The sequence below is a fragment of the Calypte anna genome, chromosome 5A, assembly GCF_003957555.1.
Source record: "Calypte anna isolate BGI_N300 chromosome 5A, bCalAnn1_v1.p, whole genome shotgun sequence".
Taxonomy (NCBI): Eukaryota; Metazoa; Chordata; class Aves; order Apodiformes; family Trochilidae; genus Calypte; species Calypte anna.
In genome coordinates this window covers 11,956,881-11,980,451 of record NC_044251.1, presented here as the reverse complement: position 1 = coordinate 11,980,451, position 23,571 = coordinate 11,956,881, and the positions used below count along the sequence as shown (strand labels likewise).

General features: G+C 38.1%; 1 protein-coding gene across 1 annotated transcript in view; it reads right to left on the bottom strand.

Moving 5' to 3' along the window:
• Positions 1-21,978, bottom strand: part of FMN1 (formin 1) — a 135,842-nt gene extending 113,864 nt beyond the window's left edge. The window contains exons 1-2 of the mRNA XM_030452021.1: positions 19,823-21,978; positions 17,737-17,854 (exon numbers count right to left, since the gene is read on the bottom strand). Coding sequence (XP_030307881.1) covers positions 17,737-17,854; positions 19,823-21,214 — 1,510 coding nt within the window. The 5' untranslated portion in view covers positions 21,215-21,978. The remainder of the gene's footprint in view (positions 1-17,736; positions 17,855-19,822) is intronic.
• Between the last annotated feature and the right edge of the window lie 1,593 nt (positions 21,979-23,571).

Here is a 23,571-nt window from a genome sequence, read left to right as displayed (position 1 = left end):
AAGTAACTCATTGTGTTCCTTTCCTATTTTTTTGTGAAGTCACCTTAATTTGGTATAATTCTACATGGACAGTTAACATGCAAAGAAGATAACCTGCACATACAGACATGTCAATCTGAATCATTAAAACAGTGAAGTATCTGGCTAGAAAGAATAACTGAATCCATATTATTACAAAAATCAGTTCCTGAATATACTAGCAGCAGAGCAACAAAATCTTATTATGCAATAGTGTTGGGATGCTGCTTAGAATGATAAAATCACAGCAGCAAAATAAACAATAATGACATGTTAAGGAAAGGAACTGTACTATATAAAAATAAGGGTCAGGCTTTATAAACTACTAAATTCTTAATTTCCATTTAACTCACAAAATGTATTCCTCTCTACTACAGAAACAATCCAGAAACACTGTAAACTCTACATTATCAGTGAGTGACTTCTCTGTGTAACAAATTAACTATGCCAGAATTTTAAAAAACTGACCTGGTTCTGTGTGTAGCCAGCCTGATTCTCACCCAACCACTGCAGCTCAGTCTTATTAGGTATGTGGGGAGTTCTCAGAGCCAGCTGAGATACGCAGCTACAACTGAGCTGCATGGCCTTCCCTTTCCTGGTGCTGCAATACCTTAAGGACCTTCAAAAGATGGACATGGACATAAAGCTCTGAACCACAGAATGGCTGAGCTTGGAAGGTACCTCTTGAGGACATTTTGTCCAAGTGCCCCCTAGAGTTGGGACCGTGTCCAGACAGCTTTTGAATACTTCCATGTTTATCTGTCCTCATCCACTTTACACCCTCTCTACCTCTTCTTTACACCCTACCTTAGAGCTGACCTTGTGTCACAAGGTTCCTCTTTACTGCATTCCATGCTGGTACCTCCCCTACTCTGTGTAATGTTGGGAGAAGGGGTGTGGGGTGCGTTGGTATTTTTGGAGATTTTGAAATCTTTCATTATGCTGCATAGCAGACTGTTCAACCATCCTGTTGTACTTGCTTGGTCTCCAAACAGCCTGTTGGGAAGACACTGGTTGTAGGGCATAAGTAATGTAGTTATCCCTAATGCAGATACAGCTCAGGAAGGCTTTTGAAACAAACAAATTAGATACAAATCAGATGGCAAGTGCTTCTATCCTGAAAAATTACCACAAGCAAATCAGGGTTTCACTGCTGATAAAACAGTTTAACATGTTTAAAGGTACAAACAGCAAACAAGCAAGAAAGTAAACTCACTGCACAGATCCAACTCCAACTGCCTCGAACTCTTAACTTTCATTTACTACTCCCAATTTAGTATTTTTTCCTTTAAGAGGACTCCATCTCAAGAAAAAATTTAATAAAGGATGAATTTGGTGCCCCTTTGGTCATACTCTTTACTCATGCAATCTGATCCTTCCCCTTCAGTCAATAATTATAAGCCACTGTAGCTAAAGCAAATTTTGAGAAATCTGGATGTTTTTTCTAAAATAGTGATATAAAGCAGAAATACATTATAAAGCCTTAAATAAATACAAAAATACTTGTTACATGTCCTGGTAGTTAGCAATGTATTTTAAAATACCAGCTTAATGAAAATGGTTCACTAAAATACATTTTTAAAGTAACATGGAAGCTGGCAAAGTATATTGGAAGCTAGTACATTGGAAGGCTGGGCCTTGGTGAAAAATAAAGATATACAGTGATGTAGTGCAAAGTTTCCCTTTTCTATGCTGTTGGTGGAAAAATAAATCAGTTAGTAATTGTAAAACCAAAACCAAACCAACCAAACCAGCAAACAACATAAAACTCCTTCCTATGAAACTTCGGATTTCCATTTACTCCCATGTTTTGCCAGTTGGTAGGTAAGACAGCTCTCTAATGCAGTCTTGCTAATGATAAGGATTTATCAGACCAAAAATCTACCTCGACCTCATTATCATCAGAATGATAATGATGACAAAATGACCCCTCCCCTCCACCACTTTTCTGCACTTTCACCCTTTGCTTTCATTCTTTCTGCCTCTAGGACTTGCATTACATACTTTGCATCCAATGTGCAACTTACACCAACATTAAACAGTAAAGATTCTCTCTGCACATAGAAGCAGGATATGGAGATGCCTGTGGTCTACATCAAATCACTTTTCCAAGCTCCAAGTTCTATCCAGATCCCTTTCAGGACAATAGTTATTATCCAATGAAGGCACCTGGGGGTTAGCCACTCTAATCAGATTTTGCAGAAAAGCTGCTGCAAGGCATAATAGGGAAAAAATAGCTACATATATAAAACATGTAGCTTCAGGAAGATAAACACACTGTAGATCTTTAAAGCAGCAGAATGTCAGAAAAGGAGCTAGAATTCTTAACAGAAACTCATTTGGTTTCCAGAAGACACTCCAATGTGCAGTGAATAAAGCAAAAGCTGCTTACCTTGGGGATTAGCCATGTCAGATATTCCTAATTTACAGAGGTTTGGGGTCACAATGCAAAGTCTATTTTTGTTCCTGTTTTTACCAGCCCATGAGGAGAAATACTGAGAACTACAATAGTGCAGAGTAATGTGACTGTGAAATAAAAATAATTCCGTTTCATAGTGGACAAAATTATACCTCTGTTGAAATCAGCCAAAAGCCTATTTCACACTGTATCCTCTTGGAGTGGCCAAAAAGGTGATGTGAAAGAAATGAGAACCAGAAAAAAGGGTGCAGTACATTTCCAGCATGCTCTTCCAGCAACCTGATTTGCAATTCAAGAACTTTCTAAACCAAAGTAGTTGTTTGCATATTTAATAGCATGCAAGTGGATTCCTCTTCCATGAATGTGCATTGCTGATTTTAAAACTCCTGCAAGCAGCAAAGAATTAACTGCACGTTAGGGAAAGACCCTTTTCTTTATCTTGATTCAGCACCTGTGAGGTTCAGCTGATGCTTTTAATTCCTGTGCTGGAAGCAACAGTGAACACCTGATCACCATCCACCCATTTGCTGTTTCTTAGGATTTTCTAGGTCTCCATCATACATCCCCTTAACTGATTCCTCTCCAGCTGACAGAGTATTAATCTATACAGGCTTTACTCATAAGAAACAAGTTCAATGCTGTTGATCAAAGTACCTACATGCCCTAAACCTGTTACAGTTCCACTGTAATGTCTCTTTCATTTCCCAATAAATTAAAAAGGTGGACATTTGCACAGTGGCACTGTGATGATTTAGAAGATTTTATGTTATTTCCTTTCTTCTACTTCCTACCACTTCAGTTGTTTTTTATGACTACTAAAGCACTGACTTGAAATTTCCCAAGACCTATTTTAACATTAAGGTCTTGTTTTAGGAAAATAATAATCAGATTAGAGTTCTATAACTCTATATAGGTATTTAGGATTTTTTCCTTAAGTGTCCATCTTATTAGTTCTGTATTTTTTTATTTCCTTTTATTATACAGTCCCACAATCCTAGCTATTTTTTTTTACCTTTCTTTTTTAAATTATAATGAAAAAAAATTTGCTTTCCTATGAAATAATGCTAAATTTGCATTCAGGTTTTACCTTCACTACTCTTACCTATTTCATACCAGCAAGCTTCCTCTTCTCAAGTCTCACTCTTCCAGTTCATTCATGAATATTTGCAAGGCTGGAGAGCCTTGCTGACACACAGAGGGACCTCAGCAGGCTGGAGAAATGGGCTGACAGGAACCTCAGGAAATTCAACAAGGGGAAGTGCAAATTCCTGCATCTGGGGAGGACCAACCCCAGGGACCAGTGAACTGGCTGGAAAGCAGCTTTGCAGGAAAGCCCTGGGGGACACCAAGCTGAACGTGAGCCAGGAATATGACCCCACAGCAAAGAAAGCTGTCAGGGTCCTGGGGTCCTGGGCTGTGTTAGGGGGAGTCTCAGGAGCAGGTGGAGGGAGGGGATCCTCACCCTCTGCTCAGCACTCCTGAGGCCTCACCTGGAGTGCTGTGTCCACTGCTGGGGATCCCAGTGAAGGAGAGAGATGGAGCTTTTTTAAAACTAGCTCCACATACACATTCCAATATTCACTGTACATTCTATGTTATCTCTTGTAAAGTCATCATGGTCATAACTTGTGTTGGGTTTAAGAAACATTATTTTCTACTCTCGATGAATGTATTTATTATTAAAATAGGAAAAACAGAAATAATTTCCACAATGAGTAAATACATTATTTGTTACAGTGACAGAACAAACCTCTGATTTCTTGAAAACCTGAAGGAGACTGAGAAAAAGTAAAATTAACCACTTCCACTGCGTGGCAGCTTTGTACTCCATTAATAAACTTTTTCTCTCATTTTTTCTCCTGAAGTTAAAATATTTACTAATTTATGCATATACCTTTCTTTTATTCTGAGTGCTAACTTGTTCTCTTGTTAGCTTTTCATCTAGATTTTCATTTTAATATAGTTTGTCTTATCTTTTCCCTAATGATTGATTAAAATTTATCAGATAGTTACATATACATTTGAAATTTCCCTGTTCAACTGTATGTTTTTAGAAGGTATTTGGGAAAAAAATCCTCATGATTCCTTGAGCAATCATCTAGAATAATGTCTTGATCCTGTTCTGCCACCTACAGATATGGTCAATATCAGAAAGTATTCTAACTTTACTTCCAGTTCTGACTACACACAACTTCAGGGAAAACTACTGGACTAATTTTTGCAGCACTGTTTTCTAAAATGTTCTCTCTCAAAGCTACTCTTGGAAATAAAATGTATAATACAGAACTGCTCAAATCAATATTCTAGTATAATCAGGCCCTTGGTATCTGAATGACTCCATCACCACTTATTACACCAGATGTTCAGCTTTAGCATTTATCTTGACCTCCTAGGATAAACATGGTCTCCACTCAGAACCCCTGTGGGCCTCTGTTTGGGTCTACTGTTTCTGCAGAGGAAGTTGAGTAAAGATATTGAGGTGCTGAAGATATGGGATGGAGGGTTTCATTTTAGCTGGCTTCTTTAAATATACACAAAATCCCCCCAAAATTACACACCCTTTTAGAAAAAAATTAAGACCACCTTCAAAATCTGAACTGCACATCTTTATGATCAGTAAATACTGTTCCATATGTTCAAGAAGTTGTGCAGGACAGAATTCCTTCACTTCCGAGTTCCTCAGAACTCTGGCTTTTTTTGGATAGAGGCGACTGGTAGGTTTTTCTTTTTCTGTTCCACAGACAGTTCCAAGATGTTATTTACTGATTTGTTCCACTGGAAAGGAGGGAAAACATATGACATTTTACATAATGGGCAAGGGTAATAGTTTGCTCATTTACCCAGTCTCCCAGAAGGCAGTAAATCACACGAGTAGCCTGCAGCTCTAAGTGGTGGTGTTATTAGGACCTCCACAGCACCACCAGAGTCCTCTAAGGTGAAGCCTCCTTTGAGTGAGGCAACTATTGAACTGTCAGGGACAGATAAGGCTGTCAGACCCGACTCATCAAAACCCACTAAGTAACAGTTCATATAGTAAATTTCCTACACTGAGAACAATAATGGGAAATTATAACAAATTCCAATATAAGTTGCTTTAATTAATGCAAAAATGTCTGCACACTGTCTTTGTTCCAAAGAAGTAGTCATACAACAAACACAAGGGGACTGTCATCATGGAACTTCAAAGGGAACAGGACAGGGCTTCAAAGTCCTTTGGACTTATTTCTTCTAATATGATGTCCACTTGCATCATCATCTAAATGGTGGTAGAATTAAGGACTAACTTGTTCTTAAGGGATATAATACATCTAGAGTTTACCCTGATCAGAAGGTTTGTTTAATTTTTGTAAAATAATCACATTGAATATTCACCAATGTCTAGTATTCCTAACTCAAAAAAATTAAAATTCCTACACACAAAAAAATTAAAATAAATCTTAATACTTAGAAAGTGTTAACTCAGCAGATTGCTATACTTTAATTTTTTGAAAAGTGTGAGAACAAGACACTGCTTAATGAATAAACAAATATCATCCATGCACAGTATAACAATTTCTTAACTTACATAAATACAGGAGAAGACAGGCTAGAGATACTGAAGCAATGCATTACACTAGAGGGAGAGCTCAGAAAGAACTTCTGTACTTCAAAAAGGCTGCTTTAATCACTAGGGCACTGGTATTGTATCATTTGATAATGTCTTTAGGAAGCTTTCATGCAAATGTTTATTTCAGCAAAAATAAAAAAAGGCAGACCAAAATTTCAAGAGTACTTTATGTAGATTATGTATTATATAAAATCAGTATCAAAAAAGCAGCACATTTCTAAAAGTACACAGGTTCACCACCTTCATGACACCTGAATGAAACAAGCTAGTCTTCACCTAAAATATCACAAAAACCTCTGCTATCTCAACTGTCCCACAAGGACCATCTGTTTTCTCTCATTTCTGTGTACAAGGAAAAATATAAATGCCTTGAAACATGTCTTATTCAATTATATCATTTACTTCAGCAAGAAACTGCAGAAGCAACAACTCAGAAAAAAGAGTACCACCAGCAAATCCTCTTTTAAAATAAACTGAGTTCCAACTCAAGTTATACAGTTCTCACATATTCAATAGTAATTAGGTAATTTGAATAAGCTGCTTAAAAAGGAATTTCTAAGTCATGAGAATTTGTACAAAATAAGTTCTTAAAGCTTCATTTTAAATTCAACAATAGGCAGGAGATGCCAATAGTCAGGACTCTGTGTGCTCTGCCTTTAGTGATGTAGAAAACTGAGCAAGAAAATACAGAAAGACAAAGCAGGGGCTGTATACAAAATAAATTTCCACAAATTAGGTTAATATAATGCATTCCCTATCTTAAAACACAATTAAATCTCTTTTACCTTCAGAAGACATCCTTACTGATTCATTGCTAATAGCATTATTAGTTAGACTCAAGTCCCTCAGCCTTTCCTCATAAAAGATGCTCTAATCTCCTAATCATCTTCGTTCTGCTACAATATTTACCATTTATTAATTCATTTCACCTTGTCTTTTTTCTTAACTTCAACTGTCACCTCAGTTTTATATAAGAAACATCTTACAATGGAGGATCATATCCAACCAACTCAGAAAGAACTTATCCAGCTCAGTTTTCACAAGAACTACAGTGTTTGCTTCAAAGGTTTTTAAACACTGACAGATTATAACAAGCCCAATTATTAGACACATTAGTTTATCTCTAAAATGAGTTACATTTACCTAGAGTTTGCTCACAGACAAAAGAAGGGGGGGGGAAAGAAGAGAAACCCATACACCAGTTTCCTATTGTGATGTTCTTCCAACCAGACTTCAAATCCTAACTTTGTAAAATTTCACACTCCTCACTGTGGGATGGATTTGAAAGGCAAAGAAATCAACCTAAGTTCCACTCAGTGTAGTGGGATGGCAACCACTGAAACTGAAGTAACTGAAGTTGAAATTCTGAAAACAGTGCCTCAGGTGTACTACAGAATTTCTGTGTTCTTCATTAAATTTTTAGTCATAAACAGCAATAGGTACTGCAGACTCTGCCTCTACAGTTCTATCCTGGCCCAAACCAGGACATCACTGCATCAAGGAAAGGTCAAAACTGCCTTTACAGTACCAGGAGACCAAAGACTACACACAGACAGACAACATTATACTGTTCCACCCACCTGGTGGTCCCTCCTTGTAAAGATTTAGGTGAGCTAGAGACAAAAGTGTAAGCAAGATTGTATTTAAGCTTCAAATAGGGAATTTGCATTTTTACACTCAATAAATACATATCCTAGCAGGGAGCCTGGCAGACTCCCTGCTTTTTATTCATTTGCTATGAAAACAAACTTGGAAACATCTCTGGAAAGCTCTTGGCTTGACAGATAAACAGAATTGTATATCACACACTGTAGAATGATTCAATAATATCTTTCATTCATTCCTCAAAATTTTGTTGCTTGATAAGGCAAGGAGATCAATGCAGATCAGAAAGCTCAGCCTCTTCAGACAAATTCAGTCACTAAAATCTGATTAGAAGACACAAGTTTGGGGTGGAAATGCTTTCAAGAATTCTTTGGTTTGATTTTTAAGTTGTTTCTAAAACATGTAATTTTTAAAAAATTGAGTCTGTGCGATAACAGTGGCCAATGTGTGACGTACATCACTGGCGGTAGAAATAAAGCATATCACATATTACTAATTAATATAAAAATACCAGGCATGCCTCCCTGTTTTGCAAATAAAACAGATTATAGCATGCATGTTTTTCTTTAATGCATAGAAAACCAAATATGAAATAAAATCTGGACATTTTGGACAACCTATTTAATTTATGCAAATGCTTATGTTTGTTCAGTTGTATAATCACAGAAAAATTATCTTAATATTAAGCAGCATCAACCTTGACCAATATAAAACACATGCTCTTGTAAACCTTTGTCATGATACTGAGCAAACTGCACTGTTGCTCACTATTTCTAAATGAAAAGGTAAAAGCATTCACTGGTAAATCTAGTGGCCAGTATTCAGCATCCTGGATACAGTGGTTTTAAATCGTTTCGAAAGGAAATTTTCATTCTACAAAACCATTGCCATTAACAAGCATACACACTGAAATATTACTCAGTATTATTCTATTTCTGTTCAAAACTGTGCTGTGCAAAAATTACCTTCTCTTCTTTGATAATAAAACAACTTACCTACTTGAATAATTTAAATTAAAACCTTATATTAAAAAAACTTTCCCACTGAAATCTCCATAACTCATCTTTCAAATAAGAGGAGTGACTCCTCTAAGTTTACATAAGCACTTTAGGAACCTTCTCTGCCATGATCTCAAAACTTCAAGTAGACAGTAGAACCTTTGAAGATAATTCACCTATATAGCCACTTCTGGTCAGTGCATTCATTTTTGTTAAAAACCTTGCATATTAAAACTCAGTATGTGGAAACATGCAAAATGATGCCAAAGTAATTTTAAAAGTAATTAGAGAACAAAAGCTGGAAAACTTAAGTGCAATATACCTCTCGAGATTTACCACACCCTGCAGCATAAAGGAAATAATTACCTTTTAATTAAGCTCTTTCATTAAATTTCAGAATAGTGAGGGTTTCTTAATCTTCTCTCCCTCCCTTGGTCACCTTTGGTCCCATAATTCTCAACACAGCCTTTTACTACCGTCTTTCTTTCCTCCTCCATTTTTTCCCCATGGAGTTTTCCCCTTTAACCACCAGGTGTCAGAAGGGAATCTACTCACCAGAGCTGCACCTTTTTTAATTATTTCTAGATCTATTTTTACAGGCCTACTGATGCTATCCTTTGGGCTTTTTCAAGCTGCAATCCTAGAAAGTAGCAAATGTTCAGGTTTTTCTTCCAATAAAGACATTCTGAGCAACTTCAAAACATGTTCAGTCTTACAATAGTATTTACAAAGCCTAACTTTCACACAGAAATAACTGGAAGAAATAGAGATTTTTTTTTTTTTAGAAATGCAACATTTACACACTTTTTACTAGATGATCAGTCAGGAAAAGCCCAAAGCTTAGGTTTAGAAAAATCTGACAGACTTCCTTAAAACTTTCTGAACACCAATTTGGACAGGCTTTGCATGTAAACATCTTTTTAGAACTAGGAAAACAAAATTTATTTCTGTGTAAAGAAATTCTTAGAATGACCTATATTTAGGAACAGGGGATTGATCAAAACAATCCTGACTGTAATTTTGACACAATCCATCTTTCCTCACCTCAGCCCATCAACTATTTGTCCTCCTTTTTTTACTTCCCATTGAACATGAACTCTTTTGCTGTCCCATGCTTCAACACATAAAAGGATGAAAACTCCAGAGATTAGGAAATGAGCAGACCTCCTTCACCTCAACCTAAGGATTTTTTTCACGCTTTTAAGAGAAGGAAGAACCATACAGGCCTAACATTTCAAAGATTTTCAGCAGCTTACAGATTCTGGTAAGGGAAAATATGGAAGATGTGAGGAAAAGTGACAAATGGAGAGGAACAGATAGAGAATAAGCAGTCCTGAACAGGACACCAGTCTAGTATCTAAGTACTGGATGGGTACTATGATAATGGAGATGATACAAGAGTTAGCTTACTACAGAAAATTAACTTCACAACACACTGACTTCCCTAAGAAGAACAAAGTGACACCCACAGAAAGGGAAAACCAGCCACCCCTTAATTCTCTGTTATGGACATGAAGGAAATAGTTCTTAATCTTTCACACGACAAAGCAGTACAAAGCACTATTCAGAAGCAATCACCTGAGCAACTTCTCTGTTCGATTGTTCCTCTCCTGCCACAGGTGATGTTAGTGCTACAGTTCATTTACTTGATAACAGACATTAATAACTTCACTTATCATTTTTACCCTCCTATCAAAGCAGCATTAGGAGGCACTGCTGCTGGGGACATTCAACAATCTCATTCTCAATAAATGTCCTGCTTCATATTTACAAAGCCAATCTAAGGTTCACATTCACCAATGCAACAACGTAAACACTACCTTACCAGCAAACATGTGGAACAAATTATTACAGAATTTCTTCAATGACTTACAGACTCTATCTACTTAATCTCACATAAAATTTAAAACACAAAGCACTTATTCCAGATCTGTAACACCTTCACAATCACTGCATACTAAACATTGCATATGTTGAGAATGCATGTATACTATCCTTGCACATAAGTATATATTTATTCAGACAGGTGAGTATGTGGGTGAGCAGAGGCAAACTACATAGCCACATGCAGAGGCATAACACTTTCCCAAATTATTCTCAGTAGTTCTCAAGTTTAGAACTGTTGCTAAACTTGAAACATTCATCTTTATAAAACTAAGAAATATGCAATAAATAGGGTTGGCTTCTTTACAAATAAAAGTCGATGTCTGTGCTATACTGGAGGATAGGGGCAAACTTGACAAGGATCATAATGAATTCAACTAAAATTAAATCCAAAAAGTGCTCCTAAATCCATGTGCTCCTTTTCAGAAAGTGTCAGGGTGCTCAGAATCAAGGTTTCAATTAGACTGTTATCTAAACCTCTCACGGTCAAATACTAAGCCAAACAGATCTTCAGATCATGTGAGAAGTGAGAGGGGACAACAGCAAATTGAACTCAATAAAACTCAGAGGCATTTCTGAAATATAAAAGGCCTCATATATTTTGGAATAGAACCATGAAAACATAATACAAAGTCATTCTTCCAATGTTGTACACAACTGATCTTTCACTGTGCTTCAATTAAATATCAAGAGTCATCTTGTAAAATCCTTTCCCTGTTTTGTGCCTTTACAAATTCATGTTGGTAGGCAAAGTGGTGCCTACATTTCAAAATAAAAACTACAGTAAAGGAAAAAATTCACAGAACTTGCTGTCATTAACCTTCTCACTGGGAAAAAAGTAATTTCAAAATCAAGTTTCTACTTGGAGTGGACCAAAGCTGCTGAGTATGTGAACTTCTTAGTCTTCTGGTATCTATGGTTACAGGGATGCATGCATCCAGATATGGCTCTGTATACCAGAAAACATATCCTTCTCAGGCATCTGCTATAATAGATGCATTCAGACTCAAATCTAACAGATGTCCTAAAATTACTACATTTCTACAGACAGCATGCATAATGGAAATTGCAGGGATTTTTATTTAAAAAGTGGAGCACAATGCTTCTTCCCCCTCACCTTGTAATAATAGAATCCTTAGTGTACAGGAAGGAGTGGCCTTACATGTAATTAACATGCTGTGGGATTTTTTTTAGCAACTTTTAGTTTGGGAAGTAATCTTTCCCATTCTACATCTCTATCTCATGTTAATAGCCTATAAACAAAAAAGGCCTATAAGCAGAAAATCTATTTGGCTTTGAAAATAGGTCAGGATTCTTACACCAATTTTATGGATGGGTAAACTGAAGCTTGAAGAGGTCTCACAACCTTCCTTGGTCATTCCAGAATTAAACAAAAGTACTGGAAATGGAACACAAGCATCTTCACAATAAATCTTCAGATTAACAGGTGCCTATCTTTTTGTTCCACTCTGAAGAGGCATAGTATGGATGACGGGATCAGCAGAGGTGGGAAGAGAAAAGCAAAGGATGTTTCTGTTGCTTACTTGTTTTTCAGGGTTGTTTCTTTACATTTTCAAGGTAAACCTTAGCAGAAAGGGCTGCAAGATGTCTGAAAAAGTACCCAGGATCTTCCAAATACATAAAATTTTATTTCAGTTGACATAAGTAAGGGGAGAAAATGTAATTATTCTAGAGGAATATAATACAGCTAGAGCAATCTGGCTTGTAATAAAAAACTCAGTTTCTCAATAACAAGCGAGTGTATTTGTCAGAATATGAAACAGACATAGCATGGCTAATACCTTATCATGCTGCACAATAACTACAGTAAAATGTAGTGTAATAATTTACAAAGCCTTTATGTAGGCCACTTGCACTCTAAAGTCACACCAAATCGATCAGTTACCATTAAAACACAAAACACTATCTCCAACCAATGCCTAATACCCTGCTTGCTTTATCGTCGTCCTGCTTTATCTAATTCATTAAAACAAAATCTGCAATAGAATCACAGAAATAAACCCCAGATACCACATTAGGACCAAATAAACTGAAATTATTAAAATAAACCATCTTTTTTATTATTTTAAGATGAAAACAACTGTGTGCAGCCACTGTTACAAAGACTTCCTTCAGGACACTAACACTATCAAGCATTATGTGTTTTTTAGAGACAAACACGAATTGTTCAAGGCCACAAAGGAAGTTTATGTTAAAGAAAGATAAGAAATCCTGTTCTTATCTGTCCTGTCTGTAAGACCATTATGCCTCTCTCTCACATAAGCTGGTTATTTTGTGCATGACCATAAAGTGACTTTCTTGCTGGGAACCCAGAACATAGGGGACCAAGGCCTTACTGAATTTGAGATTTGGCAATAAACTTTTTTTATTCTTTAGTATTTCATTCCTCATTTATTAAGACATGTCTTGTTTAATAACAGCTTTCTCAGTCACCTCCAGATCTTCATATTTACAACATCACAGACTGCTGTTAAAGAAATTGTGGCACCAAAGAGACAGCATTACCTCACTGCAGATTTAAATGTGATAAATAGATAGACCGTGAGAGAACAGAGGCTTTTAATGCTACATACCAACATCTGAACTAAGAAGAAAACACATAATGAAAAAAAATCACTAAATGGATTAATGTTTCAACTTGTTGTTCTTTTTTCAGTATCTTCTCCAGCAGGAATGTCAAATACCTCTCTCATCACTTCTTTGATTTCTGTTTTCCTACAGCAAAGGACTAAACTCTCTCTTTCATATAAAATAAACGCTTTGATCTTAACAGCTAAAAATACATTTTTAACAGGAATCAAAGGATCTGTATATCTATACCACCTTAATGTGTGGTGGAGACTGCTCTTCAAATAAGTAGTTTTATGAACAATAGAAGCCATGTTTGAACTCCTCTTCTTACATGAGAGAGGCAGCAAGCACTGATCAAGTCATGCACAAGTGTTGAGACATTTATCATAAGTGGGTTCTATGTGATCTGGTATCACACAAGAGTTTGCTCAGTACAGACGTGAATTTGTCTCCACTACCCAGCTGGATATTTTCACCATATATAAAAGCTGACTGTCCTGGTTTCACTGGGAATGGATCATAGAATCTATTTTCTATTCAGAAAAGCATCATTTTTGAGAAGACTGCAGCACTCAATTCAGTGGGAACAAAGTTGGTAAAATACTTTGTTTTAGCTCAGACAGCCATGGTATATGGCTTTCTAAACTCATCAAGCTCTTCAGCAGTTCTGAGTTAGCCAGGTGCAAAAAAGAGGAGGAGGAAAAGCCACGGCAGGTGACCCAAGCTGGCCAACAGAAGTATTTCACAACATAAACATTACACTCCCTGTAATTTGGAAGTTTGCTGGGGACAGGTCTCTTTTCTCAGTAGTTGCCATCCCTGGAGCATCTCACCCATCCTTCTCTCCTGTTTGCTGTGACCATCACACATTCACTGGAGCTGTGTTATTCACTGTCTCTGACAGCCACTGCTGGCAGTACACAGCTCAAAACCACTATACGTGCCAAGTATAACTTTGTTTACTTTGTGTATTAGTATTCATATTAGGTTGTTATTAGTATATTAAACGTGTTGCCATTTCAACCCACAGGTTTCCTGTCCTCTTCCCGATTCCCCTTCTCAGGTGGGGAGAGGTTAATAGAACAACTGACTCAAAGAAACACTGACACATCTACCCTTCCAACAGATTTAATGCTTAAAGAAAAATGTGAGAAATCTCTCTAAGGTTTATGGAGAGAAAACATTCTAGAAGCATTTAATGATAACAGAAGAACAGAACTTAAGTATTAGTGAAATATGCGCAGAAGTGTCTTTGATTAGATGGAGAAGCTTTCCATAGAATACACCTACAACTATAAACTGAAATGTTTTTTCTGGTGTAATGTACTACAGACTTTCTGCCCTTTAACTATTTTAGACTGCCACACTTCAAAGAAGTTCCAGTTTCTCCAGAGAACCATGTAAGCAGCTTGTGCTAATTAAAGAGCCAGATGACAACTCAGTTACTTGCTCTCTGGAAACAGAGAAATTAAAGGATTAAGAAAATGCAAGATATACCAAAATATCATCCTTTTAATTAAAAAATGTACAACTCAAGATTCCAGCATTGTGGGTGACAATGTTGATTGCACAAGACATTATCAAAGTTATGAAAAAAAACTGTTGCAAACTTACAGTTGTTCATTAACTTCTTTCACTTCAAATATTCCTAACAGGCCTAGTCAGCCTGACACACGTGTTCCTTGTTATGTCCATTTGCTTTTCAGTTGGTTTCCCACACATCAAGCCAGACTACGAGCCTCAGGAAGGAGTTAGATGCTCCTCCAAGCTGCTATGAGTCACTGTGATGTCTGCTGTGGCGGCCAAATTAAGCCTGAATTTCTTGCTTCCACCAGGCAGCAAGAACAATGAGGAAAAACATGGCAAGGAGGCAAGAAAAGATCAAAAAGTCAGGAATCCTCTCCCTCAATATCCCTACCTTCCTGTCATAGCTGCCATAGTGTACGGTGATGAAAGCAAACCTAAGACTTAGTCCACAGCTATGAGAAAGATTACAGCATTCCAACTATCAAATGTTCAGAGCTACTTTAAATACTAATTTCTTGTGACAAATGGAAAAAAAATAATCTATGCTGCCTCATAAAACAAGTTCATATTCTTGAACCCTGTTAGAAATACAAAGACATGTCCACAGATTGAGCCTGGATGTGATCACTAGTGAACACAGAGGTGTTTTGTTTAAATCTAAGGTAAAGCTAAGCTAAATGAATAAGACCTAATAATGCAGCCTGTTACTAGTGTTTGTACATAGATTCCTGTTGTTTTGATAGACAAAACTCTTAATCACAGAAATTAAAACACTAATATAAATTGTTGACTGGAAGTTAAAACAAGTCACTTCAGAATTTTTCATGTCACAGATAATCATCTCTTCAGGAATATCAGTGAAGGAAAACTGTAATCACAAGCATCCCTCCTACACAGAATTTTGGAACCTTATTCTGAAATCAACAATTTTTCATTTAACCTCAGCAGTCAGGAAAAGACACTGGAGTAAGAAATAGGGTCTCATGTTGAGACTGAGAGCAGCCAGTTTGATGGCAATCATTTAACCTGCTTTGTATCATATTTTTAAACAGCCCATTTTGTGGGAAAAAAGTTCCTAAGGTACTGGTAGCAAACTTTGGATGGGAAGAGGCATGAAGGGAAATGCCAGCATGCACATGCACTTTGAAGGTACCAGCCAATGTCAGAGAGAAGATAATGAATCTAGAAGTATTCAGAACCATTGCCATTGTCACCTTAACAAACAAACCAAACAAAAAACCCCCACAAATACAAACCCCACCTCTCCAGCAAGAAGACAAACATAAAGAAAGATCTTTTGTTTCTTCTAATTCTATACGCACTTATGAGCAGATCCTTCCTTCTCTTGCAGAAAGCTGCATAAACACATTCCTGCCCACAGTGCTTCCAAACAGTCCCCAGTACTCTGAAAAGCAGATGGAACTCATCCATCACATGCAACTTACTTCCTGGGTGTCCTTGAACTCGCTGAAAGGAGCACAAACCTGGTCATCACTGAGGTACACCTAGAGAACTCCACTGCACTCTCAGCATATGAGTCTTTCCTATTTCCCTTCCAAGCACCACTCCTGTCTCCTGTGAGCTGAATCACCAGCAGTTTGTTTTCATTCAAAGCCTTCACTCTGCCAGACACTGGAGTGACTAATGAACTGCAGAATCTGGTCTCTATAAAAATTTGACTTAGCAAACTAACCATCAGCATGTTGATGACACTGCCTCCCAAAATATCACAGTAACAAAAGAGTAACAATTTACATGGGCTCTAAGCCAGCCTTGTCCTTCCTACTCAAATTTCAGGAAAGCATGACCTAATTTAATTTCTCTACAAGTAGTAGAATCTGGAGCTTTTGTTAATTCAGTTCCCTTTCTTTACTCCAGCATATGTTTCTGCCAGAAATACTTACAGTCATTAGAAGAAAAAAATATTTATCTGTGTAAAATTAAATACAGCAAGCCTGCAGCCTATAATTAGAATCTAAGAGTAATAGAAAGAGCCTGTAGCACTCCTTGACTCCTTGAATACCTGTCCTGGTCATCTAGTGACAGACTCCCACATACCCAGACGGACAAGGTGCCCTGTAAATTCAGTTGTGTCTATATTGCAGCCATTTTCTTCCTGTCAAAATTGAGTTTTCCAATTCCTCCAGCAACTTACATGCTTCCAGTATCATGCCCACTTCACAAAAAAAGGAAGATTAAGGCAGAGAAAACCGAGGAAAGAGGGAGAAAGAAGTAATATGCTAAACAATACAAAGCAGTAGATCCACTACTCCCATTTATTCTCTCTATACATAGCCAGATATATATCCACTGGAACAAACCATACAGCATGACACTGTACACTGTACCAGAGCAAGGCAGTATAAAAGCCTGGTTTTCAATTTGACTTGATCCTTTCTAGGTGGTATTTTCTAAAATCTCCAACTTCACAGAGAACAGACCGTCCATTGCCTTTCATTTTGATACTACAGACAGTTCCTGAGTTTGTGACTCATTTGTGAGTAACAAGGACTCCCTGTTCTATATTTAAGAATTCAAACATGAAACAGAGCTGTGATGGCTACAATAATCGTTTTTTCCCCATGTAAATATATAAGTATTAAGTTGGACAATATATGTGGCTAGCTAGAAAACCTAGCTGAGCAGATACAAGTGCTTTATACACAAGCTGCAATAACAGTTATTAATTTCTTTTATTCTGGACACTACCTGAAGTAAATTTGCAGCAAGACTAAAGGCTGCCCCCTTCATTCTAAAGCAATGGAAAAAGCAGTCAGGTTTCCATTTGTTCAATATTCTGTCACTTATTTTAATAGAATCCTATTAGAAATGGATAAACTGATTTATCAAAAAACCCACTTCTTTCCTCATATATTTGTACAGGCAAGCATTTAGATTTCAACACAGACTAGGCCATTTACATTTAAAAGAAAAGATGCTTAACAAGTAGCAGCAAACAACATCCAAACCATAAAGTCTGTTTTTCAAGATAAGAAAATACTGTGACTTATCACCATCTCTGTATTAAACAAGATTAAAAATGTCAGAAACAAATTTCTGCTAATGCATCACCTCTTTATTTTTACCTGCTTCTGTGTACTTCAATCCTACTTTTACTTCTTCATGCTTTGCTTTTGGTGGTGGCCAGACAGTCTGGAGTCTCCCTGGAGTCTTGTCATCTTGCTCAGAGGGACTCAGGTCAGGCTGTTAAAATTACGCAAGAAAAAATTAAAGTCTGCAGTATCAGTTGATTCCAAACCAGCAACTGCCATGCTCAGACTATATGTGTACCCCTGAATGGCTGTCTGCCTCATTCTACAGATTGAAGCAGTGCTCATTTGATGGGATGGGATATGAGGCAATCAGTGTATAAAAATACTTTTGAGAAGAAAAATAACATAAAACGTGACATGGAACTGCTTACATCAATCAAAGCAGTGGTGAAGAACTCTAGGGGCTTTTTTCCTGTACAATAACTTATTTTCAGAGTGAAAGACCCATCTGTGCTTCTCTTACAAGTAACTATTAGGAGGATTAACCTAATACATCATTTACAATATAGCTTTCTGAAAGCAGAGCCAGTTTATGAAATTGCTACCCCACCCCCAGCAGCTTGCTCAGTCTGCATACCAGGTAATGCTGTCACAGCAAAGTGCTGCTGCAGCTGCTAATGGGACTGCACTGTCAACTGGAATGCTAAAATAACCCCTTGAATGGGGAGCCCTGCTGAACAAGCATTTTTTTAGATATTTACATCCTGTTTGGTAGTTTGTTTTGGTTTTTTTTCACATCTCTAGCACTTCAGTAACCTGACTTGCAACAGGATCCTACAAGGAACTGCGCAGACACGGCTGCAGAAGCAGCAAAACCCCGTGTGATGGTGGCCGCGTAAATTGCCCACATAAACGAAGTAAAAGGGAAGGCAAAACCTTCTTAATCTGGTTTTGCCCCCGAGAAAATGTACATTTGTGCTCGGCCAGACGTTCAGCAGAGACTTCTAAAAGGCCTCCTCTGCCTCCTCCTTCCCGCAGAGGTTTGCTGCGAGCCACATAAAGGCTGACGCCAGCAGGGCCCAGGGAATGGGTGAGCAGGAAGAAGGAAGGCAGGGATGGGAAGGGCACACGCAGACTGCAATTGCTGGGCATGCCACAGTCAATGAGTACCTCTTTTCTCCTCCCCATAGGTAATTTACTTCAAACTGGTATTATCAGTTTACCCAGGTGTCAAGTCAAAATTTTTTTTAGCTTTGAATTTTATGTAAGAGTGAAAATTTGAGAATACAACCAACACAGCCAGTTAAGTTAAGCAGCTTCAGGTTTAGGGTCCAATCCCACAAAATTTAATCATTCACATAATTCCCCCTTTAGCCAACATGAACAATCTTCTGGTCTGATTTTATCTCCCAGATGTAGCTGTAGGAGTTTTGGGTTGGCATTTTGCCAGCCCAAGAGTTCAAGTCATATTCAAACACATTTATTGAATTTTTAGATTATTTTTTACCGTTCTTAAAAAATATATTAAATAAATTTCCATATGCATATGAGTATTAACCTTGAAAATTAGCATATTAAGCCATAAACTAAGTAGTTAATTGACATCACTAAGTTACACACAGAAAAGGTTAAACGCTTACTGATATTTGCAAAGCCAGATGTAAACAAGAAAAAAATACTTCTAGCATCTTAGACAAACTAAGCTGAAAAGCACCCATAGCTTCTCATATCATCCCTTACCAGAGCATTGCTTCTAAAGTTTAAATATTACTTTTAAAAATAAAAAACTTTATGAGAGAAAACAAAGTGAGATTGAGACTACTAAGTAATACTACAGTAAATATTTGTAACAACAAGCTGATTACAAGCCATACTTCACATACAGACAGCTGTTTTGTATTGATCTTTTAGAATAATAAATAATTTAAAATTCTCACTTCTAATTGAAAGGCTGTGACCATCTCCAGTGCTCACTCAATTCTACTACAATTGCAGACAACCAACAGTTGTTTAAAATTAGCCTCAAGATTTCCTCAGTTGGGAATCCAAAAATTGAAATCCCTAGAAGAAAACTGAAATTGACATTTTTTTACCTAAAGTCCCTACCAATGATTTTTAAATAAATTCTCGCTTATCTACCTGCTTCCAGATCTTAGGAAGAAAAAGTAAATCAACCTACAGATTTATCTGATGATCCATCCCCAGGTTTTGATTTTGACCTTTCAAACACAGCTTTCAAGGACTCTTTTTCAGTTCTCATTTTGCGTTTTATGGCTTCCAGCTCTGAAGTATCTGCTGTTGTTTCTTTTCTGGGAGGCCGTGTGAATAAGGCTTTAAAGACATCCAGCGCAGATTCAGCAGGGCTTGATTTTATTTCCTCAGAAAGAAACTGTGGTTCGGTCCTGCTGGAGGCTTTGCTCTCCTGAGCTTCATCACTGTCCTCGGTCTCCCTGGATCCCTCACCAGAGTCTTCGGTTCTATCTTCATTCTTGGAGACGTCTATGTTTAACAAGTGTGAGAGTTGTTCCAGGAAAGTAGGACTTGCTTTAAGTTCAGCAGACTTCTTTTTAGTGGTCAAACCTGATGTAATACTGGATTTCTTAACAGGCTGTCGTAATTTAAGCAGAGCTAAATCATTATCCCTTGGTTTAATTTCTGTAACTATTTCCCCATCCTCTGTGGTTAGTCCCTTTTTCCTCACACGTAGTCCACTAAAGAAAGCGGGCAGCTGGAATGTCTTTTCAGCCACTGCTGTTTTTTGGAATGATGTATTATCAGCTGAAGGTCTTTGTTCTTCATCGGGAAGTTCTTGAGGGCATTCCCCTGCAGCAAGCAAGCGACTGAATTGCTCGTCCATTAACATTTTGTGTTTTCCATTGGAGTCATGCTCCAGAATACAACCCAACTCTTTTGGAAGCTGTTTAGAAATCGGTGGGTGGAACTCTATGTCATCTGAACTCAGAGTGTCATCGCTGTTGCTGTGCCCTTCTGATTCTGACTCTTCCTTATTTTGATTGTTATCATCCAAAGCCTCAGCTGACAAAGCAGCATTATTTAGCCCAGATTCGCTTGTATTGTTTTCATTGGTGTCTAGATCCTTACTCTCCGTGTCTGATTCTGTATCACTTGTTGCATGAACCAAAGTGCCTTGTACGAGAATAGCATCCTTGTCATCATTGTCAGATTCAGACAAAGACATCTGTACAAACCTTAGATGGTGAAGAAGTAATTCATTTTGTTCAGCTAACTCCAGTTCCAGGTCAGGTTGCCTGCCAGGCATCGTGTCAGCTTGGTCACCAGTACTATTCATGCCGTGCTCATTTTCAGAGTCGTCATTAAAACCATTATCATTCCTCGCATGCCAGGTGTTAGCAGGAGTATTTATATTAGTGTGCAAAGGTTGAAATGCTTTAAGTACTGCTTCTTCTTTGGAAACGGGAGATGCAAATTTAGTAGTAAATCCCAAAAGTGTTTTCATAGAAAAGGTCGTGAAGAGATCAAGTTCACTTCCTGCTGTATTCTCCAGGTCTGAACGCTCCTTGCGACCAGGCAGCGCATTTTCTTCTTCCATGTTGCATCGAAGCACGGAACAGGTTTGCTTCTCCTAGCAGTGCTACTAACTGCTAAACGACTATTTACTCCCTGCATTCAGACAGCACCTGGGCTCACCACGGGCCCTCCGACTGCCAGCGCTACCCGGACCGGCCCGCACCCAGCCTCGCCTCGCCTCCCCGGGGCACCCTGCCCCCTCCGGCCCCTTCCAGCGCTGCCGCCGGCGAACTACGGCTCCGTCACGTCTCCAAATTCCCCTTCGGGAGCAGCAAAAACCCCTCGTAAAAACATAAAGCAAAAAATCAAAACCAACAAACCAACAAACAAAAAAAGTTCTCGGCAGCTTCAGCAACTTGTTCCTGGACACAAAGGGCTTTTTGTCAAAGCGAATATGCCAGCGCTCTAATCTCGGTAGCCAATTCGACCAATGGTTACTGCTGAGACTCCTGCAATCCTACTGGCTGCACACAACTTCCTACGTGCTAAAAAGTGCAGAGAGCAGCTCCATAAACAAGCCTCCCGAAAAGAACTGGGCGCACTTGTAGTTTGCTGCTTCCTTATCCTGGTTACACGAGCTGCGAGGGGTTTTCAGCAGAAAAATTCCTGGCGGATTCTTTTGCATAGTCTTTCCACTTTAATAGGATCTTTGTAAATCCAGAATCAGAAAACAAAAACAAAATCAAAAGATAAACCAAAAAACAAACCAAAAGGAAACACGAAGTCGCGAATCTGAATCTCCCAGAGCTGCCTCCCGGAGCCTGGGCACAGCCCCGGGTTCCCGGCCGGCCACAACCACCTCGGGTGACCGCCCTTGAAGCCGAAGAAAGCAGGAAAAAGAGGCTCTCTTCCGATTTGCTGCAGGTCTCATCTGGAATGCAGATTTCAGCCTCCAGGGCCATGAACAAAAACCAACAAGACTGGTTTCATATTACTACTGTCCTAACTCTGCACAGCTATTTCTGTGAACTGTGAACAGGTACTTATCAAAGGCTTTCACCACACCCAGTCACTAGGAGCTGTTTGGGTGGGCAGGGTAAGCAGCCAGCCCTCAGGAATGCCAAGGTAACTGTTAGAAATCAGGCAGGCTGCCCATCTGTACAGCACCCCAACTTGGATTATTTCAAACCAGAACAATCTCTGATGGCATATTTTTTGATAAATTTAATCTATATAAATATACTGTCAAGGTAATGCTGTATGTGAGATTTGTTTCAGTGGATACTGGGCAAAAAACAAAGGAAGTCTTCGAGCCTGTACCCAATACTGCTGTCAGGGATAGATAGTATGTGGGGTTTTTTTCATATCAGACTTATAAAGAAGTACAAAAACTACTCTTAAACACCTTTGATAACGAGAAAATCAGTAACATTTAGGTCAGGTTCCAGTCAAAAGTCCTCACTTCTGTTACTTTTCTTATTTTTGGAACTATAGAAACTGCAAGAGTTCATATTCTCTTTATTCTCTGGCCCATAAGCAATGTGTTTAGTCAAATTTCCACATTGCTACCTTAGGAAGATACTCTTTCTTTTTTTTCACCCAAGTCAGAGGGTCATTCTACAGTCATCCATTTATCTGTGATGTGTAATCTTAAACAAGCAACAGGGGGAAAGCTGTCCTTCACAGGGAAATCAGCAGAGTGTGTCAAATTGCTTAAAAACATTTACTGAAAAGCTGCATATTACAGACAACACACAACAACAAAGTATCCCAAAGCATTTAAATTTGGTTTAGTGTTTAAAAACTTAGACCATAAAAAAAGCATGTGTTTACCTTTTTAATTTACTATAAAATATCATTAAGTCAACAGTAAATCATTGGTATCTACTGCAGGATGAAGGTTTCCTGAAAAACGGGTTGTAATACTAAGGAAGGATACTAAGGGCTCAGGTGAAGCTTACAGACACCTTTTCATTTACAGGGTTGCATTCACACACATAGACAAAGAACACTGGAATCATTCCCATCTTTATCTTTGATTTAACACTGAGCAATGGCTTCTGCCTTACTGCCTCACCTCCTCTAGGAAGCTCCTGACTTGCTTGTCCACTCTGCTTAATCATCAGGTGCCAAGGACTGAAATGCCTGATAGCTCATGGATCCCCTGCTTCTGCAGGCTTGATATAGATTAATATCACAAAAGGAAGCCATGCATAAGGATAAGGAAAGAGATGGAGTCTTTATTACTCCCTGTGCCAAGCTGCTCTTATGATCCCAGGGTTAGTGAGACACATGGAAGGCAGCTATCTTAGCACAGGTGACTTCCCCTGGAACAGAACGTCTTGAAAGCAAGCCTGCAGCAGTTCTAAATTTTATTTCATGACAAAATTACTGGGGCAAAGTGAACCTGCTGAGACAAAGTTTTCTATTTTGTTTTTC